At 55.9% G+C, this 22150-nt stretch overlaps 12 protein-coding genes across 12 annotated transcripts; 8 read left to right on the plus strand and 4 right to left on the minus strand.

Annotated features, from left to right (window-relative positions):
• Positions 1-332: 332 nt before the first annotated feature.
• Positions 333-1538, minus strand: IWZ02DRAFT_126826 (uncharacterized protein). Its single transcript, XM_066761567.1, has one exon. The coding sequence runs from the start codon at positions 1405-1407 to the stop codon at positions 523-525; it is 885 nt and encodes a 294-aa protein (XP_066626039.1). The 5' UTR covers positions 1408-1538; the 3' UTR covers positions 333-522.
• A 685-nt stretch (positions 1539-2223) lies between these two features.
• Positions 2224-2540, plus strand: IWZ02DRAFT_487352 (RNA polymerase II transcription factor B subunit 5; the record flags this gene model as incomplete). The annotated part of the gene is made up of 3 exons (XM_066769355.1): positions 2224-2242; positions 2298-2446; positions 2493-2540. 3 exons carry the CDS (start codon positions 2224-2226, stop codon positions 2538-2540), a joined length of 216 nt encoding a protein of 71 aa, XP_066626040.1.
• Positions 2541-3552: 1012 nt separating this feature from the next.
• On the plus strand, positions 3553-4886 carry IWZ02DRAFT_467493 (40S ribosomal protein RACK1; the record flags this gene model as incomplete). Its single annotated transcript, XM_066768559.1, has 5 exons — positions 3553-3632; positions 3704-3830; positions 3911-4228; positions 4406-4798; positions 4854-4886. 5 exons carry the CDS (start codon positions 3553-3555, stop codon positions 4884-4886), a joined length of 951 nt encoding a protein of 316 aa, XP_066626041.1.
• Positions 4887-4971: 85 nt separating this feature from the next.
• IWZ02DRAFT_126896 (delta-delta-dienoyl-CoA isomerase-like protein) lies at positions 4972-6472 on the minus strand (the record flags this gene model as incomplete). The annotated part of the gene is made up of 2 exons (XM_066761568.1): positions 4972-6206; positions 6339-6472. Coding segments are annotated over 2 exons (879 nt in total), but the record flags the coding sequence as incomplete, so codon positions are not given.
• A 163-nt stretch (positions 6473-6635) lies between these two features.
• IWZ02DRAFT_441792 (mediator of RNA polymerase II transcription subunit 1-domain-containing protein) lies at positions 6636-9487 on the plus strand. The gene is made up of 2 exons (XM_066766933.1): positions 6636-8589; positions 8648-9487. The coding sequence occupies exons 1-2, from the start codon at positions 6871-6873 to the stop codon at positions 9347-9349; spliced, it is 2421 nt and encodes an 806-aa protein (XP_066626043.1). The 5' UTR covers positions 6636-6870; the 3' UTR covers positions 9350-9487.
• IWZ02DRAFT_441793 (uncharacterized protein) lies at positions 9488-10370 on the minus strand. Its single transcript, XM_066766934.1, has 2 exons — positions 10234-10370; positions 9488-10152 (listed from the first exon to the last, which is right to left on the minus strand). Exons 1-2 carry the CDS (start codon positions 10313-10315, stop codon positions 9593-9595), a joined length of 642 nt encoding a protein of 213 aa, XP_066626044.1. The 5' UTR covers positions 10316-10370; the 3' UTR covers positions 9488-9592.
• Positions 10371-10635: 265 nt separating this feature from the next.
• On the plus strand, positions 10636-12714 carry IWZ02DRAFT_371167 (calponin; the record flags this gene model as incomplete). Its single annotated transcript, XM_066764541.1, has 3 exons — positions 10636-10802; positions 10907-11448; positions 11495-12714. 3 exons carry the CDS (start codon positions 10636-10638, stop codon positions 12712-12714), a joined length of 1929 nt encoding a protein of 642 aa, XP_066626045.1.
• An 83-nt stretch (positions 12715-12797) lies between these two features.
• On the plus strand, positions 12798-13780 carry IWZ02DRAFT_126940 (uncharacterized protein). The gene has a single exon (XM_066761571.1). The coding sequence runs from the start codon at positions 12882-12884 to the stop codon at positions 13632-13634; it is 753 nt and encodes a 250-aa protein (XP_066626046.1). The 5' UTR covers positions 12798-12881; the 3' UTR covers positions 13635-13780.
• Positions 13781-16077: 2297 nt separating this feature from the next.
• IWZ02DRAFT_487358 (NADP-dependent oxidoreductase domain-containing protein) lies at positions 16078-17389 on the plus strand (the record flags this gene model as incomplete). Its single annotated transcript, XM_066769356.1, has 5 exons — positions 16078-16174; positions 16226-16407; positions 16470-16609; positions 16658-17284; positions 17356-17389. 5 exons carry the CDS (start codon positions 16078-16080, stop codon positions 17387-17389), a joined length of 1080 nt encoding a protein of 359 aa, XP_066626047.1.
• A 325-nt stretch (positions 17390-17714) lies between these two features.
• On the minus strand, positions 17715-18635 carry IWZ02DRAFT_126934 (uncharacterized protein). Its single transcript, XM_066761570.1, has one exon. It carries the CDS (start codon positions 18512-18514, stop codon positions 17903-17905), a length of 612 nt encoding a protein of 203 aa, XP_066626048.1. The 5' UTR covers positions 18515-18635; the 3' UTR covers positions 17715-17902.
• Positions 18633-19083, plus strand: IWZ02DRAFT_487359 (NADH-ubiquinone oxidoreductase 12 kDa subunit mitochondrial precursor; the record flags this gene model as incomplete). Its single annotated transcript, XM_066769357.1, has 2 exons — positions 18633-18858; positions 18977-19083. The coding sequence occupies 2 exons, from the start codon at positions 18633-18635 to the stop codon at positions 19081-19083; spliced, it is 333 nt and encodes a 110-aa protein (XP_066626049.1).
• A 218-nt stretch (positions 19084-19301) lies between these two features.
• IWZ02DRAFT_413439 (pH-response regulator protein palC) lies at positions 19302-21136 on the plus strand (the record flags this gene model as incomplete). The annotated part of the gene is made up of 2 exons (XM_066765748.1): positions 19302-20787; positions 20870-21136. The coding sequence occupies exons 1-2, from the start codon at positions 19621-19623 to the stop codon at positions 21134-21136; spliced, it is 1434 nt and encodes a 477-aa protein (XP_066626050.1). The 5' UTR covers positions 19302-19620.
• Between the last annotated feature and the right edge of the window lie 1014 nt (positions 21137-22150).

Below are 22150 nucleotides of genomic sequence, written 5' to 3' on the forward strand. Positions count from 1 at the left end.
CACACACGCATCAGCCGCGACAATCACAAATCACAGCTTGCGCTCGACAAAATCAACACTTGTCAGATTTCCAACCCCCATAGATCTTTATACATTCATTCCAAGCCCGAAATTCGAGCTATTGATCCATATTCAACATTGATTTGTAAGAGTCAAAAAAGGAAATGCGACAAAAACTCTCAAAAAGCCCGCTGATATACTCCGTTCTATGCCTTGCGGCGCCAGTGTGGGAACAAGAAAAGAAAGATGAAAGGGGGACATGGTGGACATGACACGAGGTGAAGGGTGGCACCACTGTCCTCGTCTAGGCTCATCTCTCGTCTAACAAACGACGTTCTTCAGCCACGCGTGATAAGCGCAGCGCTGCTGAGGCGTATGTACCGCACGCATAGCTGGCTCGACTCTTCTCCACCGCGGATGTGCTGCCCGGCAAGAAGAACGTACGTGGGCCAAAAAGCACCGGGTCCTGATCAAATTCCTGTTCCCATTCCCGTTCCCAGCCCATTCCATACCGCATGCCAACTAGGAATATCGCGGCTGCTGCGGCGGCTGCTGGCCTCTCATCAGGTTGCCGGTAGAACTGTTGGCGCTCTGCGCGCCCTCGCGGCCACCAGCCTCTTCGTACTCGGGGGGTTTTCTGCCCTGCGAGTCCCTGGACAGCGGACGCATGGGAATGGCGCCAGGCACAACGCCCGGCGGCGGCGGCGGCGCGGGAGCCCAGTAGCCTGCTGCTGGATGCAAGCCGGGCGCGCCGGCTGGGGGCGCGGCCGCAGTGGCAGGCGGCGTGATGGTGCCCTGCGGCGCGCCGTACGGCGGAGGAGCTTCGCCATGCTCGTTGAAGCCTTCTTCGTGCCGGGCGACGGGCGAGCGGCCGGCGGCGCTATTCAACCATCGCCATGGGCTTCTCTCCAGCGGCACGGCATTGGGGTTGGCGGCGGCCGCGTACTGGTTCCCGTGAATGTCTTGGGCGAGGGCGTGATTGGACGAGTCGCGCAGGAGGGCTTTGCGGCGCTTCTTGCGTCGGTGCAGCAGGTAGAGAGCGACGAGAAGGAGCAAGATGGCGATGGCGATGAAGAGGAAGTAGAGGTTGAGCAGCGACGAATTGCCCGAATAGGAGGAGCCGGAGCTTGACGAGGAGCTGCTGCCTCCCGACTGCCCGTTGGATGGTGGCGGTGCGTTTTGATCTTGCGGTTGAGGTTGAGGTTGCGGCCTAGCAAGGGCTTTGCTGGGTAGAAGGGTCCAGAGAAGGATGAGGCTCAGAGGACCCTGGGCTGTCGACGACGGGTGTCGCAGGGCATGGTAGCGGCGGCGGCGGCAGGAGCAGCAGCAGCAGCAGCAGCAGCGCGATTGGTCCGGGATGTTGGAGATCGAGCGGAGAAGGCTGGGCGGTCGACCGCTGGGCTTCATCTTCTCATGGCCCTCGACGATGCGTACAATGGCAGCTGAACAAAACTGGGCAGTTGGGAAAAAAGAGAGGGAAAGGAGCGGAGGTGGATGAGAGGGAATGTGTGGCGACAGATAGGCCGGCAGGCAAGCAGGCAAGCAGGCAAGCAGGCAGGCAGGCAGTACCTGAACAAGTTGAAACGAGAGCTTGTACGGATCACAACGGGAAGCACAGGACAGGCGCGGGCACGAAAAAGAATGGAAACATGGTGAGAAGAAGGTGTCGATGGAGGCGGTGCTGTTCCTGGCCTTACGGCATGGCCATGGCCTAGCCCATGGGTTGATGCCGTTGGTTGACGTTCCGGCGGTGGTCGTCAACGACGGGATCCCCAATATTATTTTTGGGCCGGAACCTGGGCTGCCTTGGAACCTCGTCACCGCCGACTTGACTCTCCGCACCAACCACCACCAGATACTCAACACGGTCGTTGCGCATTTGCGTCCTGGCACCACGACGCGTTTTGGACTATATTTGGTCGTCCATCTTCTCTATACCTTACATTGCCCTCCGTCTCTGCCGCTCTGCCCTGCCCGGCTCGCCCCCACCGCCTGCTCTCCGATCTTGCCTCTTTGGACTTTTGTCTGGGGCAGAGACGTGAACCCTCTCTGCAGCACGTCCTGCCATTTCCAGACCTGGGCCTGCCTGCAACGGAGATCCTACCGGATCCACTCCCGAGGGCATCATCACGACTTCCTGATCGTCGCTCCAGCCGCAGCCATGCCCAGAGCCTTGCGAGGTACGGCTTCCCCAGCGTCGTCCTCCCCCCTTCAGTCCTCAACATGCCACGAGCCTATCCCGGTTTGGAAAAAGCAACAATGCAATACATCAAATCTCCATGCTGATCATGACCCAGGTGTCCTCGTCCAGTGCGACGAGTCCATCAAAACCATCATCGTCAAGATTGATTCGGAGCGCAACGACTTCATCATCGAGGATCTCGACGACGAGACGCTTGTCATCAAGAGCGAAAAGCTGCCCGAGCTCAAGAGGAGGCTGAACGAAGTGCGTATGCTGGCCTACTCTTCTTGGTAAAGCTAACAGCTCCCAGGTTCTCAAGGATGCGATTAGAAACCCCGAAGACAATCTCGATGTCTGAGTTCGGCCATGGTGAGGCTTAGTAGCGGAGCCTGCGTGTGCAGAGCATTCCACCTCCTTATCAGCGGTACCACGCGCCTGCTGGCAATAGTGGCCCAGCTTTTAGAGTTGCCTATTCCGCCCTCGTCAATGCTTCAGGCGGCTCCATGCTCCCTGAATCTAGCGTGTCCTTGTTTGCCAGCCTTGTCTTGAGGTCAACACCTGCAAGGCCCCAGGACTTCAAGACACGGAATCGTTTCTTTAATGATGTCTCACTCCAAATCTCACCATTCAAACGCGGTGCGTGCTTCTCGTTTTTGAGAAGTTGGTTGCTCCGCCACCAACTCGGACTGCGGCTTCGCCTGATTCGTGCAGTTTCTCTCGGACTCAGGAGGCGGAGCTGGTCACTGAGGATTTTTGGTCTGCGATGGCCTTTGAAAACAAGGAAGCTGAATCGCGTGCGCTCTTAGTTATAGACGCTGAGAGATGCGTCAAAGACATTTGGTCATTCATCAGTCTTGTGAGCTAGTACTCACGATATAGTTGTAAATAGACAACTGATGTGGACGCGCGGCTTTCAATGACCTACTCAAGTGTTTACATGCAAGCCAGAAAACTGCCAACGAGAGCCAATGGAGGAGAGCAATCATGTCACCTACCGTAGAACGCTTTTCATGTGCTTGCGTTTTCCAACAAAGAAAGGAAGCCAAGTGATGTGTTGGCATAATTCCAACGCTACACCGAATTCAGGGACCATGCAACATTATGCCTTACATAGATTGTAGCGCTCGATCCAGAAGTATTTACCTACCTCTACGCTGTCCGCCGTCTCTCTACAAGTGCACACTTGGTGTTGGTTGGCAGGTACCTGTACCGGCGGCGCAACAGGCTCCGCATCGGCCCGTGATTGGTCGCTTAGGCGAAAGTCGCGTCCGAGCGCCAGCACACACGGCAGCTCAACTTTACGATCATTTATCGCGGAGCTTGTCACCACCTGCAGCGGACCTACGACAATCCCACCACCAACAGACATCATGGCTGAGCAACTTGTGCTGCGGGGCACCCTTGAGGGCCACAACGGATGGGTCACCTCGCTGGCCACCTCCCTCGAGAAGTACGTTGCGGGCGACATGCGCAAACGGGCGCAGTTTGAGCGGCGAGTTGAGGCTAATGGACCATCTACAGCCCCAACATGCTCCTCTCCGGTTCTCGCGACAAGTCGCTCATCATCTGGAACCTCACCCGCGATGAGCAGGCCTACGGGTACCCCAAGCGCCGCTTGAAGGGTCACTCCCACATTGTCTCCGACTGTGTACGTGCGAACGCCGCCCCGAACATCAAAATTCGACAACGAAGGAACGGCGCGAACAGAGGGCTAATGGAGCGCTACAGGTCATTTCCTCGGACGGCGCGTACGCTCTGTCTTCGTCCTGGGACAAGACCCTCCGTCTGTGGGAGCTCTCCACCGGTGTCACCACCCGCCGCTTCGTCGGCCACACCAACGACGTCCTCTCGGTCTCGTTCTCCGCCGACAACCGCCAGATCGTCTCCGGCTCGCGCGACAGGTCGATCAAGCTCTGGAACACCCTCGGTGACTGCAAGTACACCATCACCGACAAGGGCCACACCGAGTGGGTTTCCTGCGTCCGCTTCTCGCCCAACCCCCAGAACCCCGTCATTGTCTCGGCTGGTTGGGACAAGTTCGTCAAGGTGCGTACAAGAAATTCCAACGTCCATTCCACCTTCATATGATGCTTTGCATAAAAAGTATTTGCTACTTCAGAGTCTTCTGGCTATGAGACAAACAATCACCAATGCCCTGATCTACCCTCATATTCTCAATTCCGCGGCCTCAAAAGTTTCGGGAATTTTGGCTGACCCGCGTAGGTTTGGGAACTCGCCTCGTGCCGCATCCAGACCGACCACATCGGCCACAGTGGCTACATCAACACCGTCACCATCTCCCCTGACGGCTCCCTCTGCGCCTCCGGTGGCAAGGACGGCACCACCATGCTCTGGGACCTGAACGAGTCCAAGCACCTCTACTCCCTCACCGCCGGTGACGAGATCCACGCTCTTGTCTTCTCCCCCAACCGCTACTGGTTGTGCGCTGCCACCGCCAGCAGCATCATCATCTTCGACCTCGAGAAGAAGAGCAAGGTCGACGAGCTCAAGCCCGAGTACGTCGAGGTTGGCAAGAAGTCCAGGGAGCCCGAGTGTATCTCCCTGGCCTGGTCTGCGGACGGCCAGACTCTGTTCGCTGGTTACACCGACAACAAGGTGCGTAGCATGGTCAAGTTTCCGAATCCTGGTGTGGAAGCTAATGGGATCGCAGATCCGCGCCTGGGGTGTCATGAGCAGGGCGTAAGTTCTGGGTTGATTTCTGTTGGTGGGTGCAAGTCATGCTGGAACAGGCATGATGGATACGATAGGGCAGCCGTGGGGTATCGGGCTTTTACCTCACTTTTTCATGGGCATTGTACTGCACGGCGCTCAGAGAGAATCCAAAAATTTTCAATGCACGGGATTGATCACGAGCTAAGGCTGCCTGGGTTGAAGAACAATGAAGTCGGCTGGAGGGTTGCTAAGCCCTCCGGCGCATGCCCGATGTCTAGCCTGCGCGCGACATCCGGGCAGACAACACCCGCCCCGAGATCAAGCATTTTGAGTGCTCAAGCAATCTATACCTCGAGTCCAATCATACAATACTCGCAATTCGCTGCCAAGCGGTACAACACCATGTGATGATTGTAAACGTGCATGGCCACGATATACAACACCTCCGATAATGTGTCCCGGGAGTTGTTCTTCTAGCAAATGAAGACTGTGGGAAGGAGCTTTCAGGCCGCACTTGGATAAGCATACTGAGGAGCAGATTCCATGGTGTTCAACTTGCTTCGACATGGCCCTCCAACCGCCTGCCAATTAACTCATCATTTTGTTCTACAGCTTCTCAAACGTCGGCTTCCTCTTCTGCAACCCGCTCAGCAGAGCCCTCTTCACATCCTCAGTCTGAATCATGCCCATATTCCACACAGACGTATACCTCAAGCCTTCTTCCGTTGGCCTGTCCCGGCTATAATTCACCAGCTCCTTGGTTCCCACAACAGCAACCGGGCTCTTGGTCGCGACCAGCTTACACAGCTCCAACCCCTTGGCGACCGCCTCCTCCTTAGTCGGCAACACATACGAAAGCAGGCCAGCATTCAGGGCCTCGGCAGGGGTAAACGGACGCGCTGTCAGCGCGATCTCCTTGGCAAACGACGCATGGCCGGTGACCTTGGGCAAGCGGGTCAAGACGCCAATATCGGCCGCGATGCCGATATCAACCTCTTTGATGGAGAAGGACGTGGTGGCGGCGGCAACGCGCATGTCGGCGCACAGCGCAATGTCGAGGCCCAGCCCGTACGTATGGCCGTGCATGGCGGCCACGACGGGCTTCTCGCACCGCTCGATGGCCGTCACGCATGCTTGGAATTCCTCGATGTGCCGTTTGATGTAGAGCGCCTTGCGCGCAATGTCTTGTTCGCTGCCGTCGGACGAGTCGCCGAGCACGCCCGACTGGGATGCGGCTTGCACGTCGAGCCCGGCCGTGAAGGCACGAGGACCTGCGCCGGTAAGGAGTACGGCGCGGACGTTGGGGTCGTGAGAGAGACGCGTGAAGATGGCTCCGAGATTGAGCCACATGCTTTTGCAGAGTCAGTTGTGGTTTAAGGGTCGAGATTCAGGTTTTCATTTCTCTTTTTTCTCAATATCGAGGCTCATAGTCTTGAAAAGTCTGTAGGCTGAATAGGAAATCACAGGAATTCACTATACATACACTTCTATAAAAGCATTCAGCTTTTCCGGGCGGTTGATCTCGACATGTGCTACATATTCGGATGGAAAAGTAACATTGAAGTACTCGTACGAGTACGGCTCCTTTGAGGTTTTAGAGGCATCCTTGATAGAGCCCATTTTGATCGAAATGACGGCGATTATCTCTAGAAGTTGTGGACGAAGAATCGCAAAGACTGGTGGCGGAGGGGAGGCAAGCTTACATACCTCGGCACAAGGTTAGGTGTTTGACAAGGAAGCAAACAGGCGGAACGTCCGGACTGCCTCCAGACAGTGGTACCTAAGCTCCCCCAAGCTCCGGGAGCTCCATCGAAAAACATCGTCAAGCTCCCTGCTCGCCGAACATTTCACCCTGTTCGCGACTGTTGCTCTTGGCAACTCAGGAGGCTCCGTCGCCTTTGCCTGTGCGCCCGATCCCCCCGTTCGTCATGATTCATCGTCCATAGCTGGAACCGCAACCTTCCCTGTCCGCACCGCAGTCCACAGACCCGCTCAGGCCCCGACCACCATCAGCCATGTTGACCCCAAATTTTCCCAAGCATTCGGCCGCCGCGACGCCACCGCAGTCCGGCTCGAATCAACATCACCAAAGCCAGCAGCTCAGCGCCTTCTCACCCTCCGCCGCCCCTCGCAGCGTACCTTCACCAGCCGCCCAGCGCTCTTCCCACCACGCTGCAAAGTCGCCTTTCAATAACGCCTTCTCCGCCGCCCAAATGGCGCACAATCACCCCACCGTCAGCTCCGCCAGCGGCTCCAAGACTCTGATCGGGAGCTCGCCGGCTGGCGGCGGCCTCAACATCGACTCTCCCGGCGCGCTGAATCTCGGTTTGGGCGCGCTAGGCGGCCTAGAAGGCGGCGTGGGCATGGGAATCAGCATGAGCGGCATGAGCGGATTGGGGCTCGGCATGGGGTTGGGAAGCTCCATGGGCGGCCGGCCAGACGACACGGAACAGCGCAAGCGCCTGGAGAACATTATTGCGACGCTCAAGGCGCGTCCTGGGCGTGTCAGCAAGGATGGTGTCGAGCGCCTTGCCAAGCAGGTCGGTATGAGCAGCGAGGTCCTGTCGGATGCAGCAGGAGAGCAGTTGTTGCTGGCGCATACGAGTATTATGCTGGAAGTCACATTCCGCGACGACCTGGTCGATAACGTGAGCGTGTCATTTGGTGCGCTATCAGAAGCGGTCCAGAAGCATGAGAAGACTGCGGCGCAAATCCTTAAGGAGGACCTCACGCCTGGAGCTGGACTGCCTAGCATCAACCTTTCGCTGGATAGGTTCTCTAAAAATTTGGAAAGGCTTGCGAGGCATGATACCCTAAGCGTATTCAAAGAAGGAAAGCCGGAGGTCAGCTGCTTTGAAGCTATCAATGGCGTATACACCAGTCTACAAAGGCTATTTGAGCATGAGAAGAAGGCGGCTCTGCATTTGCTGGATGTCTCCAAGCCAAACGCAAGAGAGCGAGCGGCGCGCCAGGTGCTGTGCAAAAAGAGTGGAAGGCCAAGGATGAACACGAACAAGCATATTGGGCTTTCGCTAGAGTACTGGATGGAGAAGAGATGCGTCTTTGATCGACCGGAAACGACGGGCAACGGAGCCATTGGCTCTCCCATGGACGTGGACGATAACGATTCTTTCGATGAGTCTCAGAACAAGATATACTCTCTCACGCTTGAATGTGAATCTTCACCCGCACAACTCTATCCTTCGATACGCGTCAGCGACCAATGGATTTCAGAATCAGTGGAGAAGCCCTCAGACCCCAGCGACCTGTTCGCATCACCTGTAATCGACTGGCTTGATCCGCCGCCGACGTATTCGAGCACTTCCGACTCTCAGAATGATCCAATGGCATTGGACGGCAACAGTTTGGGCAAGGTTCCCGACGTCCGCTTCGTCGCCAAGTTGAATCCGCCTCTGGCGCTCCCGTTGAACGTTGCCCAAAACATTCTGGCATCCGTAAATGTGCAGCTCAATCAGGAATCAACAAAGTGGTCGACATCATTGGAATCGCTGGTTATGAAACCCGACGAGGAGATGGGCCACAATGCGCTCGCTGCGGATTTTAATAGAACCAAGGAGTTCACGAGCTCCCGAAGTGTGTTGGTGGTGGACGAAGAAGGCAGGGAGCAGGACCGGATACACTGGACAACGCTGTTTGCCAACAAGGCAGAGGTTGCGTGCATTCTGGAGGAGATACCTTTTCACCACCCGCGGCAGCTGGTTCAACTACTCCCCGTAAGTTCCGCATGCTTTTGGACATTTGAATTCCCTCATCTCACGTTCACATCTTCAGGTTCTACGCCAGTACGCCCACCTCAGCACTCTCCTCCAATCCGCTTTTCAAGACCCTTCACTGTCGACATCCATGGATTCCCCTTCCGCTCTGCCAACCCTCCCCTTGAACATCTCTCTCAGCAGTCAACTTGACCCGTCGGGAGCCCCATCTCCTACTCTCTACATCAGTTATCCACGCCACCTCTCTGCACCTCAGACATCATTCAGCTCGACGCCAGCCGTTCAGGCAAGTAACGGACACCCGAATCCCATCGATTCTCTCGATGCCCTCTTCGCCGACGCCGACTTGAACGCCAACACGTCCGTCGACCTCAACGCGATGGATCTAGACGTGAGCCCTGCAGGCAATGCAGCAAAAAGCGCCGACCCACCCGCCGTCTTGCTTGCAGCATCCATTCTTTCCAACGCAGACGTCACAATCGCTACCCAGGACTTGCTTCCCGATGCTGTCATCGCTTCAGAGGCGGGCATCAGAGATGCCAAGGCAGCCACCGCGGAGGCCGGTGGAGTCAAGAAAGAAGACCACGGTGCGGCTGGGGCGAAGAGTGAAAAGGAGAGACAAGAGGCAGAGAGTCGCAAGTTTCGCGTCTTGGGTAGGTGGGGCAAGGCCCTGGAGTTGGCGGGGGATGTGGGCGTGTGGGTTGAGTGGGTAAGGAAGATTGCTGGACAGAGGGACGGCGCGGAGCGGATGCAGGAATAGGTCGTCGATGTGCAAGGCAAGGTGCTCGGCTCGACGCAGAGCGAAACTCACGTGGACGAGGTCATATTCAACGATCCAAAAAGTGGATAGGGAAGATGAAGCCGGATACCCATTTAGAGCATTTATAGACATGCAATTTTCCAGTCGTGAGATGAATCTATCCACGCTTGTTGAGTAGAGACCCTAAGTCGTACATTTCTGTCTTCTTGCCTTGCTCGCAATCCACTCAACAAAATCTACCTCCTAGCCTCTTCTTCTTGCCAGCTTGGGCGTCCAAGATTCTGGCTCCCACTCTTGCGCCGGCTTCAAACCGTCCCATGGCGACGGTTCTTTGGCCTTTTTGAGTTTCTCTTTTCCTCGCCTTTCCCTTTGCTGGCCCTGAACCTGCTCTTCGGATGACTCTTGAGGTGCTCTGGTATTTTGAGGCACTCTTGGTTCCGTCACTTGTTCCTCTTGTTGTTGCTGGCGTTGCTGCTGCTGCCGTTGAGCCATGGGATCGTGAGGCTGGAGCACCATAACGGGCTGGTCGCGCGGCGGGGGATCAAGGGCACTAGGCTTCGCAGCCCAGCGTTTATCGGCCTCTGCAGCGAGCTGCTTCATGCGGAGCTGCCTTGACTGCTCCATGCGCTGCTCATGGATGGTGGGAGCATGGGCGCGAGTGTGACGGAGCCATTGCATCCAAACGGGCGGCACCTTGACCTCGCTGAGGTGCGTCTTGCGGCTGTACTGGATGATGCGCCGCCATCGCTGCGTGTTGTGTGCGTCCTTGAATTCCCAAAACGTGTTGCCGGCCAAGTCGAATCCTGTGTGCAGCTTGTCAACTGATTGTCGTTTGGTGTGGACGCAGACAGGCCGGCGCGCGTCTGACTGGGTTCACTGCTTACCTCGCAGGACCTTCTTACGCCATGGCAGCTCGAGGGCCTTCCACTTGTACCACCATTGCTTGATTAATCCCGGTTGAGGCATGGCGGGAGCATTGCGGAGGAGAGGGCGAAAGCACGGGCGGCGGCTCTGGTGGTTGATGCAGTAATGAAGAATTCCCAGCCCTTGAGTGGCCGAGCTCGAGCAATGCCTGATGACGAAATTTGTTGTTGCCGCCCCGAAGCCTGGGTCCTCACTGCGCACCGGCAACCGTCCCTATTGCCCTGCGGCTAGCGGCCTGGCGTTGGCCCCAGCCACGATCTCCGCCTGCTCATCAATCTACACCCCTCTCCTATAATTCTATCCATCCTCCTAATCGACTTTTCTCTCGTTTCCTCGAGTTTCCCTCTCTCTTTGCCTTCGTCATGGCGTCCGTCACAAGTTTGGATCAAGACATGAAGCGGCTGCGCCTGGGAAAGGCGAATCCCCAGGCCAGCAATGAGGCGCGCACTTGGATTGAGGGTACTTTGGGTCAAAAGCTGCCGCCTGGAGACCTCATGGACGCTCTGAAAGACGGCACTGTCCTTTGCCAGTATGGGTTTCCCTCCTACTTTGAAATCGCCCACCCCTCCATCGCCGTCGTCATCACTTTTAAAATGCGCCGATAACCGGACAAGCTGACGTTGGAGCTCTCAGACTTGCCAACCTCGCCCTACCTCCACCGGGAATCAAGTTCAAAAAGTCGGCAATGCCTTTTATGCAAATGGAAAACATATCGCATTTCCTGCGCGCGTGCGAGCAGCCGCCGTTTAACCTTCACGCGCACGACCGCTTCCTGACTGTCGACCTCTACGAAAAGAAGGATCCCGCGCAAGTACTACAATGCATCGGAGCCTTCAGCCGTGTCGCCCACGCCGCGAACCCATCCAAATTCCCTACATGCATTGGTCCCAAGAAGAGCGGCATGAGCCCCGCAACAACCGGAAATGGCGGCCTGGCGGCCAGCGGATACTCGTCAAGCGGCTTTGGGCGGAACCGTGGGCTTAGTAATGTCAGCACTGGAAGCTCATCAACGGCGCCGGGTATCAAGGCTGCGCCAATGAAGCCTCTGAGTCCGTCTGTCACCGGCGATTCGGCTTCTTCGAGCAACGGCACAAAGAGCCCAGGCCCAGTCAGTACATGGAGCAAGCGCAGTGACCAGGGAGTCACGGCACCGGCGTGGAACATTGCTCAATATGGTGAGTAGCTGTCCAAATCGAGCATTCGAGATATTAATGTACACAGGGTATATGGGTGGCGCAAACCAGGGAAGCCAAGGCATAGCGTTTGGCGCTAGACGGCAAATCACTTCAGCTGCACCAAAGGTCCCGAGCTTGGCAGAAAAAGAGCGCAAGCGCAAAGAACAGGAAGCCGAAGCCGAGCGACTACGCCTCCAAGCAGAGGAAGCAGAGTACAAGAGACGGGTCGAGCGTGAAGCAGAGGAAGAGCAAGCAAGAATCGAAGAAGAACAGAGGTGGGAAGAAGAAACTCGCAGGCGGCGCGAAGATGAAAAGCGCAAAGTGGAGCAGCAGAAACGTGAATGGGAGGATCAGGAGCGGAGATGGAAAGAGGAGGACGAGAGGAAGATGCGCGAGGAAAAGGAAGCCCAGGAAAAGCTTGAAAAGGAGACCCTGCATCCTAGGGGTTCAAGCAATGCAGCGCTTCGAGGGCAGTATTTGAGCGACTACCAAGCTCAGCAAGGATTCAAACCACGCAGCCGTCAAGTCAGCCGCAACGACCCCGAACTCGAAGCTGAACGCATGCGAGTAGCAGACTTGGAACGACAACTCGCCGAAGCCAAGGAACGTGAACGCCAATATCAACGCGAGAGGGAAGGACGCGCACGCCCTGAGAGCAGTGCTGCTGCCGCTGCACCGGCACGTCCACCCTCACCTCCTGACAGCAACGTCTCGTGGGCCGGCGACGAGCGCGAATACCTCCGCCAACAGTGGCAGCAGAATCAACAGAAAACCAGCCGACCACTCCCGGACCCCAAAGCGGCGCCGTCACTTCCCTCGCGTCCACTGCCTGAGCAGCCTCCAGCTGTCACAGCAGCCTCGCCTCCAACATCACCTCGTCCCCTTCCGAACCCCCCATCCATCGCTTCCCCCAAGTCTCCCGCCTCCATTCGTTCCACGCCTCTTTCGCCTGTACCAAAGCAATCCCCCTCGAGTATCCACACTTCACCGTCCCAAGCGCAACAAAAGAAGCCCGGCAGCGGATGGGCTTCCAAGTCACTTCTCGAACGCGAAATGGAGCGCGAACGCGAGCGGCAACGTGAGTGGGAGGAAGGGCAAAAGCGTGTCCAGAGCGCGGCGCGCAACGTCAGTGAGGGCAGCGGACCCGGTCAAAGCTGGGACGTGCATCAGTATGGGTATGTGGGCGGGGACAGCCAAAATCAAGTCGGCACGGGCATCGGATTCGGCGGCCGGCGGCAGATTATTGGTCCTAGGCCTCCGCCTTAGACAAAATGTACCTCCCATCCCTATTCCCTTACCTGCTGTAGCTAGATATCAGCTGGCTGTGCAGGTTGAGGGAAGGGCACGGCGGACAGTGCGGCGCCGTGTTGTGCATCAAGCATGCACGCGCGAGGAGACGTACAAGCCGCCAGTCCCGGAGATGGTCCAACGCAATGAAAGCAGGCCGCCTCGACGGAGATGTATCTCTCTCTTTTTTCTCTCATTTCATCCATCTCCTTGAAACGCAAAGAATCTTCGTCGGCCGGCCAGAAGCGAAGGAAAATGAAGAGGAGAGAGAAGAAAACCCTGTCAAGCGCGCGTGGCTAATGATATTTTTTGCGTTTTCGCCTTGTTGCAGGACTCCTTTTCCCCCTCCTTCCGTTGCCGTCGATTTCTCTGCTTCTTCTGCGTCTCTTTCTCCTTCTTCCGCTGTTGCTACCCCTGGCAAGTTACCACTACAATCGCAAACATCCCTTCAATACCGCGACGACGACTTCGATTCTCGGGATCTCTCCTCGATTTCCCGCTTCGGCCACCAACAACAACAATGTCACCAAGGCGCCGTCGACCTAACATCCTCATCCACCGCGACGCCCTCGACGCCCGCTACGCCGAATACGCCCGCCTCAGGCTCCGACGCGTCGGACGACAACGACGACGACGCCGGCTCCTCGTACTGGCATGCCATCGACCCGGACAATGACGACGAGGACGACGTGCTCGACGAGTACGAGTACTGCAACACGGTGTCGGAGCTCGACCTCAACGACACGGGCGACGCGGCGGCGGACGACGACGGGGAAGAAGATGATGATGCCGGATGGTGGGACCAGCTGGCCGACGACGACGAGTATTGGCGTGACTCGACGCCTGCGCCTGCGCCTGCGGGGGACCATGTGGGGATCGAGGTGCGTTGTAGCGCGTAATGCTTTTCAGTTGATGGAAAAGGAAAACAATGGAGGAAGCAGTATGTGCATTTTGTTTGGTTTTGGGTAAGGTTAAGAAGAGCATAGCGCAGCAACAGGGGATGATATCATTCTCGTGGAGATAAAGAAAGGGTGAAAAAAAAATGACATCAGATGGTCGGTCGATGAATTGGTTTGGGCATCAGGAGTCGTCAAAAAGATGGATCGGGAGGCGGGTTGGTTCGCATGAGGGAGAGGGAGTCTTTTGAGAGACCTCCATCTTAGTGTAATTTTTTCTCCTTTCTTGTCCGGATATGGGTTTTGACTGGCTTTTTTTTTTTTTTTTTTTTTTCGGGCATAAGTTTCTTGGGTTTCTCTTAGGCTTGGAAGTTGGTTGGTCTTCCAGTCCACTCACTCACTCGCTTTCTTGGGCATCTCATCTCGTCTCGTCTCGCATTGGTGCATGCATGCATTCTGATCTTTTCTTTTCCTTTTTTTGTTTAACCTTTCACAGTTTTGTCGATATTCATTAGTCCGTCGCTTACCGCTGCATTGACGTATGGCGAAAACAACAGAGGAGAAGGAGAAGGAGACAGTCGTCGCAGGTGTGGTTGTAGTCTGTACTCATCGCGGTAGAAGCTAGGTAGGTAATCAGGACGGCGGCGATGGCGCAGTCAAGACGAATGGATAATCGCAATCAGATTCGAGGTTGTGGGGTTGTTGCGATGGGTCCGGGGAGAATGACGGCGGCATACATGCATGACGCGTGGGAATAGAGATTGTGGGAGAGTTGAAAGCGCATCAGATCAAAAAGGCAGCTTTGGGGAGGAGAACCATGTTTCTATTTGATTGTTTGGCATTCTTGTTTTCTGGCTAGCTTGATTGTTGCCATCTGTTATCAAAACCCATTTTCTTATGCCGCTTCGCCGCCATTCTTGCGCATCTGGTGTCTTTGCGGTGGATTCTGTTTGTCAAACTGACGAGTCAACTTTGCGAGCAGCAGAGAAGAAGATTGTACGGGTGAGCATTGGCTTAAACGTTGGCAAACGCTGGGTCGCTGCCCCCCGTATTGGAATTGTCTGTTTTGTCCGGTTTCTCTGAGAAGATTTCTTTGGCTTGCCAGTTCGATAAGAAGTCGCTTGCTATACAAGCTCTCTTGTCGCGGTACAAATAGTGGAGGACTGCCGTTGAACTGGACTGGATGTTCGTCGTCAATTCTCCCTGAAGAGCCAACAAATCTCCTTTCGCTGTCAAACCCGTGTCTCTCAGCTCATCAACAGCCATGAATCAGCTCATTAGCCCGGAGGTTTGGCAGGACTGGTGAAAAGGGAGATGAAGCCTCAGGCTCCATACTAGATTTGAAAGTAACGTAGATGTCCATGCTCCAGTGCCGCAACATACCGCTGACCGATTAAAGGCGTCGAGCAGAGCGCCATCCCATCTTAGTCCTTTGAACTGCCCTCTGGGAAGGTTGAAGAAAGGCTCCCGTCGCTCACCGGTGGTCTCAAATCTCAAGCCGTGCGGTGATGCAGGTTTGTAAAAGAGCAACAAGGACTGCTATCAAGGGGGACTGCTTTGTAGGATACTTCTCCCAGCGTGGACGAGAACTTGTGCATCTTCATCCTAGTCTCCGCATAGAATGAAAATCCGAGTTCAAAGACTCAAAGTTGACGTGACCGTGACGGAAACTTGAGGAAATTGATGCCAGATTGAGTTGTTCGTTGTGCAGAGCTAGAGGAGGAAAGTGAGCTTGAACTTGAGATGTTCTCGCCCACTGCTGCTGTCAGTTCTTTCCATACGCTTATGTATGCTCAACCTTAATCGACGATTCGGAGAAGCCCGATGATGACGGAGAAGCGCATGCTGCAGCTGTGCGAAATGATGGGAGGGAAAGACAAGGCTAGCTTCCAATTCGATCCAGCCTGTGAGACCAAGCATGTAACCATCTGTGCCGTCCAAGCCACGTCACCGACATTAGCAGCAGACATCAAGGTGATGGTGTTGCAATCAGGAGGACTTTTTCAACGACGGACCGAAGAGCGAAGTCGCACCACTTTTGTGGCCCAAGCTCCACGAAGCTCCCCTCCCCGCCGGCTGAGTAGAGGCAGAGGATGAATAACGTTTTGGCGGTAGAGGGAGACAGACGTCTTGGACGAGATTTTGTCGATGCAAGAGAACAGCATGATGCACTGGTCTCTTGCCACGGACAAAATGGCCAAGGGATTCACACCAAAGAAAGGCGAGGTGAAGGGGTGCGGGGTCTCCACCTTACCAAGCGATACAGGTCGGAGATAGGCTCTACCTCCGTCAACGGCTTGACGAGCACGTCACGGCTGCTCTGGCCTCCGCGCCCTAACAAGTTACTTTATTCTCCCCCATGTCCCGTCTTCTGCTGCGCCCATTCCCTCTTTCCCCCCATCTTCCCTCCCTCTTCAATCCCACTTTGAGCAGAACCGCAGCAACAATGGCCGTCCGCTCCGCTTTCGACCCCAAGGACATGACCTTCAAGTACCTGGGACCTACTGGTCTCAAGGTCTCTGTTCTGAGTCTTGGAGGATGGCGTAAGTTGACACGCCCACTCTTCACCATTCGAATACGCTGACAGCTCGCAGTGACCTACGGGGGCACCCAGAAAGGCAACATTGTCAAGGAATGCATGGAAACCGCCTGGAACCAGGGCATCAACTTTTTCGATACCGCTGAGGTCTATTCCAATGGCCAATGTGAAATCGAGATGGGCAACGCCTTCAAGGAGCTCAACTGGCCCCGCGACGAATATGTTCTGTCCACCAAGGTGTGTTTTGTCCCGCAACCTCAACAACCCCCGCTCTAACTTTTTTTTTTTTTTTTTGCAAGGTCTTCTTCGGCACCGGCAGAAAGGAGCCGAACACGCGTGGTCTTTCTCGAAAGCACGTCGTTGAAGGTCTCAAGAGCTGCTTGGAGCGTCTCCAGCAGCCCTACGTCGACATTGTCTTTGCCCACCGTCCTGACGTTGGGTATGTAATTTGGACCCTCTTCGAGCTTCGCCACTGACGTCTTGTTAGCACTCCCATGAAGGAGATTGTCGAGGGCTTCACCCAAGTCATTCGCAACCTGAACCTGGCTTACTACTGGGGTACTTCGGAATGGAGCGCCACTCAGATCACCGAGGCCACTCTGATTGCCGATAAGTACAACCTGATTGCCCCAGTCGTCGAGCAGCCGCAGTACAACGCCTTCCACCGTGAGCGCTTCGAGGTCGAGTACGCCCCCGTCTTCGAGCAGTTCCAGTACGGAACCACCATCTGGAGCCCTCTCGCCTCGGGTCTCTTGACCGGCAAGTACAACAACGGCATCCCCGAGGACTCTCGCTTCGCCAACAACAAGGCCTTCTTTGAGAACACTGTGAAGGAGCTCAAGTCGCCTGAGGGTCAGGCCAAGATTGAAAAGGTCAAGAAGCTCACTGCTGTTGCCGAGAGGCTCGGTGGTTCAGTCAGCCAGCTCGCTCTTGCGTGGTGCGCTAAGAACAAGAATGTCAGCACCGTCATTCTTGGAGCATCGAAGCCTCAGCAGATTGTCGAGAATGTTGCTTCTCTGAAGCTTCTTGAGAAGCTCACTCCCGAAGTCCAGGAGGAGATTGAAAAGATTCTCGACAACAAGCCAGAGCCCGCTAAGACCTTCGCTCGCGAGAGGTGAGTGGTATTCAGTAAGTGGATTGAGCAACGCTGATGCTGTTGTGGCGTGCGCTGATCATCTGTGATAGGGATGCCTCCAGGAAGGTGAAGTCGAAGCTCTGAAGACGATATACCATTAGCAGCCACATGAAAGGCGAACAGCTTGTAGTCGCAGATGGGAACATGAAAGAAGGTCGCTGTCGCAGGCAAATTATCAAATCGATATGGGAGGAGAACAACGGTAGCCTTTGTGGCTGTCATGGGATGAACTGAATCAAATCTTTCGACGTTTCCATTTTGCCAACTCAGTGAATGACACAAAATAAGACCTCAGTGAAAACTTGAGCATGCTCACGACAAGTCCCTGCCAGACATGCGGCACAGGCACGAGCCGAAATTGTGCCTGGGAACAATGAAGCAAGATATACGAGGTCTTCTGATAAAACAATCACTGGTGACAATCGGGTACGCATCCAAGAGCTTGACTGGCTCCGTTTTTGGACCGGGCAGAATGACCAGCATAGCCTCCCATCTGCCGTGCACCTCGTTGCCTTGTCCAATACGACAACAAAGACTGAAAGTGCCCGCGTCGGGCAGATGACTGCTTGGGGACACGAAAGCAAAGAGCCTTACCAACTAGGTCCCATGAAAGAAACCGCTCGCCAGTCTTCGACGACATAAGTAGGATTCGAGTCCGTCTCCGAGTTGCGATTCAACTACGAAACCTCTTTTCCAAAATGTGTTTCTACAAACTGTGCGTCTTTCAAACTTGTGGCCATTCGTTCTGGCAACCGGGTCCGCTGCTCCTGTGCTCGGCCTCGTCGTATAATCCAGCCATTGGATACTCCGAATCCTGTTTTCCCCAGTCCCACCCGTTCCAAACCAAGAAGGTCTACTCGCTCTGCTGGCCGTGTCAACAACAGCGAGACGCACTGCTCGAGGAGGCGGATGTGCGCGGCGGAGAGGTGCGGTTCGAGGAGTGGAGGTGGCGCATGCGGTACCAGAGTCGACAGGCGGAGCAGAATGCGTGGAAGACGTGGGGAGGCGAGAGTGCCAGCAGCAATGTACGGGCAACCAAAGGGCGTTTTGGGAGGATAAAGGCAGGACTGAGAGTGAGCTCGGGAGGTGCCAAGTAAGAGAGGGAGGTGGGAGGGTGGATGGTCTTGGCGCGGAGCCCCAGGTTCGGGTGCAGGAGACTGGACGAACGACGGCCTCCCCATTACCTATCCGAGAGCTCCAGCTTCCCATCAACCACTCACCTCTCCACGCTCCCACCCTCTGCCTCTGCGAGCGCCTTCAATCGCTCGCAAGTGCGCTGCCTCGTTGAATTAATCTTCTCTCGCTCGCCTGCGACCCGCACTTCGCCATGCCCATCCCCGAATCTGAAGCGTTTCTCAAGAAGAAGCCCACGGTCCCGCCCAGTTTCCATGGTGTCAGTTTCGATGACGACGAGGGCATCAAGAAGGCGCAAGATGCCATTATCCGTGAACAATGGGTCAAACTCATGATGGCACGACTTGTGCGCGAGGAGATGGGCAAATGCTATCGCAGGGAGGGCGTCAACCACTTGCAGAATTGCGGACACTTGAGAGGTCAGTCGGCATGGTAGTTGCAGCACGCGGTCATGGGAGTCTCGAGGCTTGGAAGAGCAAGACCCAATGGCTACACCCGGGCCAATGCTTTGGATTGCGCAAGCTAACGCAGCTCCAGAGAGATACTTTGAGCTCATGAAGCACTGCAAGATCAAGGGACACCTGTGGGAGATGAAGCACCTGCCCCCCGAGGGCTACAGGTACCCCGGCGATCCTCCAAACTAAAGTCGACAACGGTGCTGCGTGATAGATGGATTGTCTGGCTGGATCTGGCACGGGCGCGGCTACGGTCAATTACGGCCAGCACGGTTAGAACACCGAAATAGAGGAATGGAACATCGGTGCGGCTGCTGCGAATCTGTCCATTATTTTGCAAGCGAAACTGGTGAGCTTTGGCTCGTTGTATGATACCAAATACGGCTGCATTGAAAAGTTGACGCAGATATCTCATGATGTTGACGTGCCACGCTGCCGCTGCTGCTGCTGCTGCTGCTGCGGGCGGCTCAGCTCCGTCCCTGCCACTGCTGCTCTGCTGAGCTTCGGTGTTCCCTACGACGCTCGACCACCAACGCAAACCGAAGACCCATCATCGCCCATCAAAAGACCATGCGACACGGCATTTCGCAAATCTCTTGCCAAGCGCGATTCCTGAAGCGTCGAGAGGAGGCCAAGCCAGGCTGAGGCGCTGACAACAGTGGGGAGCAATCCTTCGGTCCGCCCTCAACGTCACTTCAACCACAGCACCAGAAGCAGCTGCTCGCGATGCCGTTTCCCTTCCAGCTGCCCACCACGGGCGCCCTATCATTTGCCGAATATTTGAACAGTAACACGCATCCGTCACTCCCGCTCGCCGCAACGACATGTCGAGGTGTGGTCCGCGACGCACTCAAAAGGCACAAGCGGCTTCCGCCGTCCTCCCAAGCATCCAATCTGCCCACGGTGCTGTCGGCGCTGAACGAGTATGTTCCGTACCTGTCTGCACTTGACGCAGGGCTCAGCGGCAAGAGCATTGGAGGTGAAGAGGTGGATGTAGTCCTTGTCAAGGAGCTCCAAGTCGACTGGCGAGCAACGCTCACAGCCACGCTGCCCGGACGCGACCCCCCGCGCGTCAAGCTCCAAAGCCTGGAGGCCGAAATCTTCTTTGTGCTATCTACGTTGGCGTTCGTCCACTCGTTGCTGGCGCGCACCCAGCTGCACTCGCTTCAGAGCTCCGCCGCGCTCCCCACGCCAGAGCAGCGCACCGCAGCCATTTCGTCAGCAATGCGCTCGTTCCTCGATGCGCACTCTATTCACGCTTACCTGGTCCAGCGATCGGGGCAATGGACTAGCCCGGCCGCCGTCGGCGACATCAGCGCACCGGTGCTCAACGCGCTGGCCGAGTTGTCTCTCGCAGAAGCCACGCTCATTGCCGTCTCCAAGGACGACCCGTATCCCGCGGTGGTGGCTGAGGACCGCAACAAGCAATCCAAGGACTGGATGTTCAAGGCGCCGGATATTCCCAAGGTGCGGGCGCATCTGTTTGCGCGGTTGTGCCTGGCAGCGGCAGAGCATGCTGCGCGCGGACAGGCGACGCTGGGTCGGGCGAACAAGTTGGACGAGGCGCTGCCGCGGTATCTTGATGATCTCAAGAGGACGGCACGAGGCAAGGCATGTCGGTTCTTCGGTATCGATGCAGAGCTGTCGGCGAAGACGGGCGAGGGTATTGCATGGCTAAGAGGGGCCAGGAAGGAGCTGGGGTTTCTGGGGACGACGGGAGACGACGAAAAGAAAGCAAAGAGCTTTACGGCAAAATTGAAGAAAGACTGGGCAGAGAAGCGTGAAGACAAGAAGATTGAAAAGGGGGTTGACTGGGGCACGGACGCGGGGAGGTTTGAAGAGGGTCGGGTGGTCGAGATGCTGGAGAAGAAATGGGTCAAGATGAACGACACGGTGCGGGGACCCCAAGCTCTCCCGAAAATAATCTTTAAACCGCAGATGAGCCTGTTTTGCTGACGATGATGTCAAAAAATAGGTCGGAATGGACACGATTCCCCCCTGCGAGCCCCTGCTGGCGACGATGCCGTCCGGCCGCGAATACCACACGCCCAAGCCGTTCAAGCTGCCCTGCCTCGACGAGGGTGTCGTCACGCGCATGCGCGCGCCACCTGATCCGAGCGACTCGGCCTTTGCCGGCGACGAAGACGACAGCGGCGCCGACGACGATGACACCGCCAACGACCCTATCGGAGCCTTCCCCGGCACGCGGTCTGAATATGCTGGCTCCAGTAACTACTTTTGACCAGACCGAGGCGGTGCCTGCTACCACCGCCACCGTGCCTAGGCCATGTACGTAGTAGGCTGGCTTTGCTTGGGGTATCTACTTTTAGAATCACGGCTTCTTCCTGCTGCTGCGTGCTTGCGTGCGTGTACTGTACTCCCCCCACCCCCCTTTTTCGGTCGTCGCAAGACGTTGCAAATGCTACCCGTCGTTGTCGTGTACGGACCGGACCAACGAGAATGAACAAGACGAAAGACTTGCCGCGGTTCCCCGTGTGTCCTGTCTGTCGGTCCCGCTGCCCTTGTGCCTCGTGCCTCGTGCCTCCAACAGCAACAACAACACGACGACGACGACGACGACGACGACAACCCGGACCGCACCGCTCAGCCACCTGGTACCTGGCTTAGGTTGCTTGCTTGCTTGCTTGCTTGCTTGCCAGCCACGCAGGCCAGCAGCCTGAAACCGGGAAATGATGACTGTCACAAGAGATGATTGTTGCAGTTAGGTCGTCTGGTGTATGACGTCGACAATGTCGCCTTCCATTCGGTTTCTCCCTCGCACACCTTGCTCGCCCTCTCTCTGTTTCCTTCTTTCTCGTTCTCGGTCGAGAGTTGAGAGTTGCTGAGCTAGCTCGAAACCTGCACCGCACCGCAATGAGAACAATAGCAGTGGCAATAGCAACGTGCATGCGATAATGTCCTGCTCTCCCTCCCCTTGTGACTTTGTACCCCAGCCAGCCAGCCTTCCAGACAGACGTCCAGACCTTCCGTGCCCCTGTCCATGATGTACTCAGGGGCGCTGTCTTTACGTGTTACACGGCCCTTTGTGTGTGCGCCTATACCGCGACGTGCTTTTTCTACACGAGAACATGTGGGGTCCTGGGGGAAATAATAATTTTTTTTTTTTTTCATTCCTCAGACGAAGAACAGATGGATGCACATTTGTATGTGTCGTATTTCACTCGTCAAGATTGCGATTGCGCGCTGTCGATTTTTTTTTTTTTTGTTGGTGCTGTTGAAGCACGTTGGCTAGGTA

This window comes from Phyllosticta citriasiana (assembly GCF_038021145.1).
Source record: "Phyllosticta citriasiana strain CBS 120426 chromosome Unknown IWZ02scaffold_2, whole genome shotgun sequence".
NCBI lineage: Eukaryota > Fungi > Ascomycota > Dothideomycetes > Botryosphaeriales > Phyllostictaceae > Phyllosticta > Phyllosticta citriasiana.

Coding starts and splice junctions, on each gene's coding strand:
- IWZ02DRAFT_126826 (XM_066761567.1), bottom strand. CDS start 1,407: ATGAAGCCCAGCGGTCGACCGCCCAGCCTTCTCCGCTCGATCTCCAAC.
- IWZ02DRAFT_441792 (XM_066766933.1), top strand. CDS start 6,871: ATGTTGACCCCAAATTTTCCCAAGCATTCGGCCGCCGCGACGCCACCG. Junction 8,590..8,647: donor AGCTGGTTCAACTACTCCCC/GTAAGTTCCGCA, acceptor TCACATCTTCAG/GTTCTACGCCAGTACGCCCA.
- IWZ02DRAFT_441793 (XM_066766934.1), bottom strand. CDS start 10,315: ATGCCTCAACCGGGATTAATCAAGCAATGGTGGTACAAGTGGAAGGCC. Junction 10,153..10,233: donor GCGTAAGAAGGTCCTGCGAG/GTAAGCAGTGAA, acceptor AGCTGCACACAG/GATTCGACTTGGCCGGCAAC.
- IWZ02DRAFT_126940 (XM_066761571.1), top strand. CDS start 12,882: ATGAAAGCAGGCCGCCTCGACGGAGATGTATCTCTCTCTTTTTTCTCT.
- IWZ02DRAFT_126934 (XM_066761570.1), bottom strand. CDS start 18,514: ATGGGAAGCTGGAGCTCTCGGATAGGTAATGGGGAGGCCGTCGTTCGT.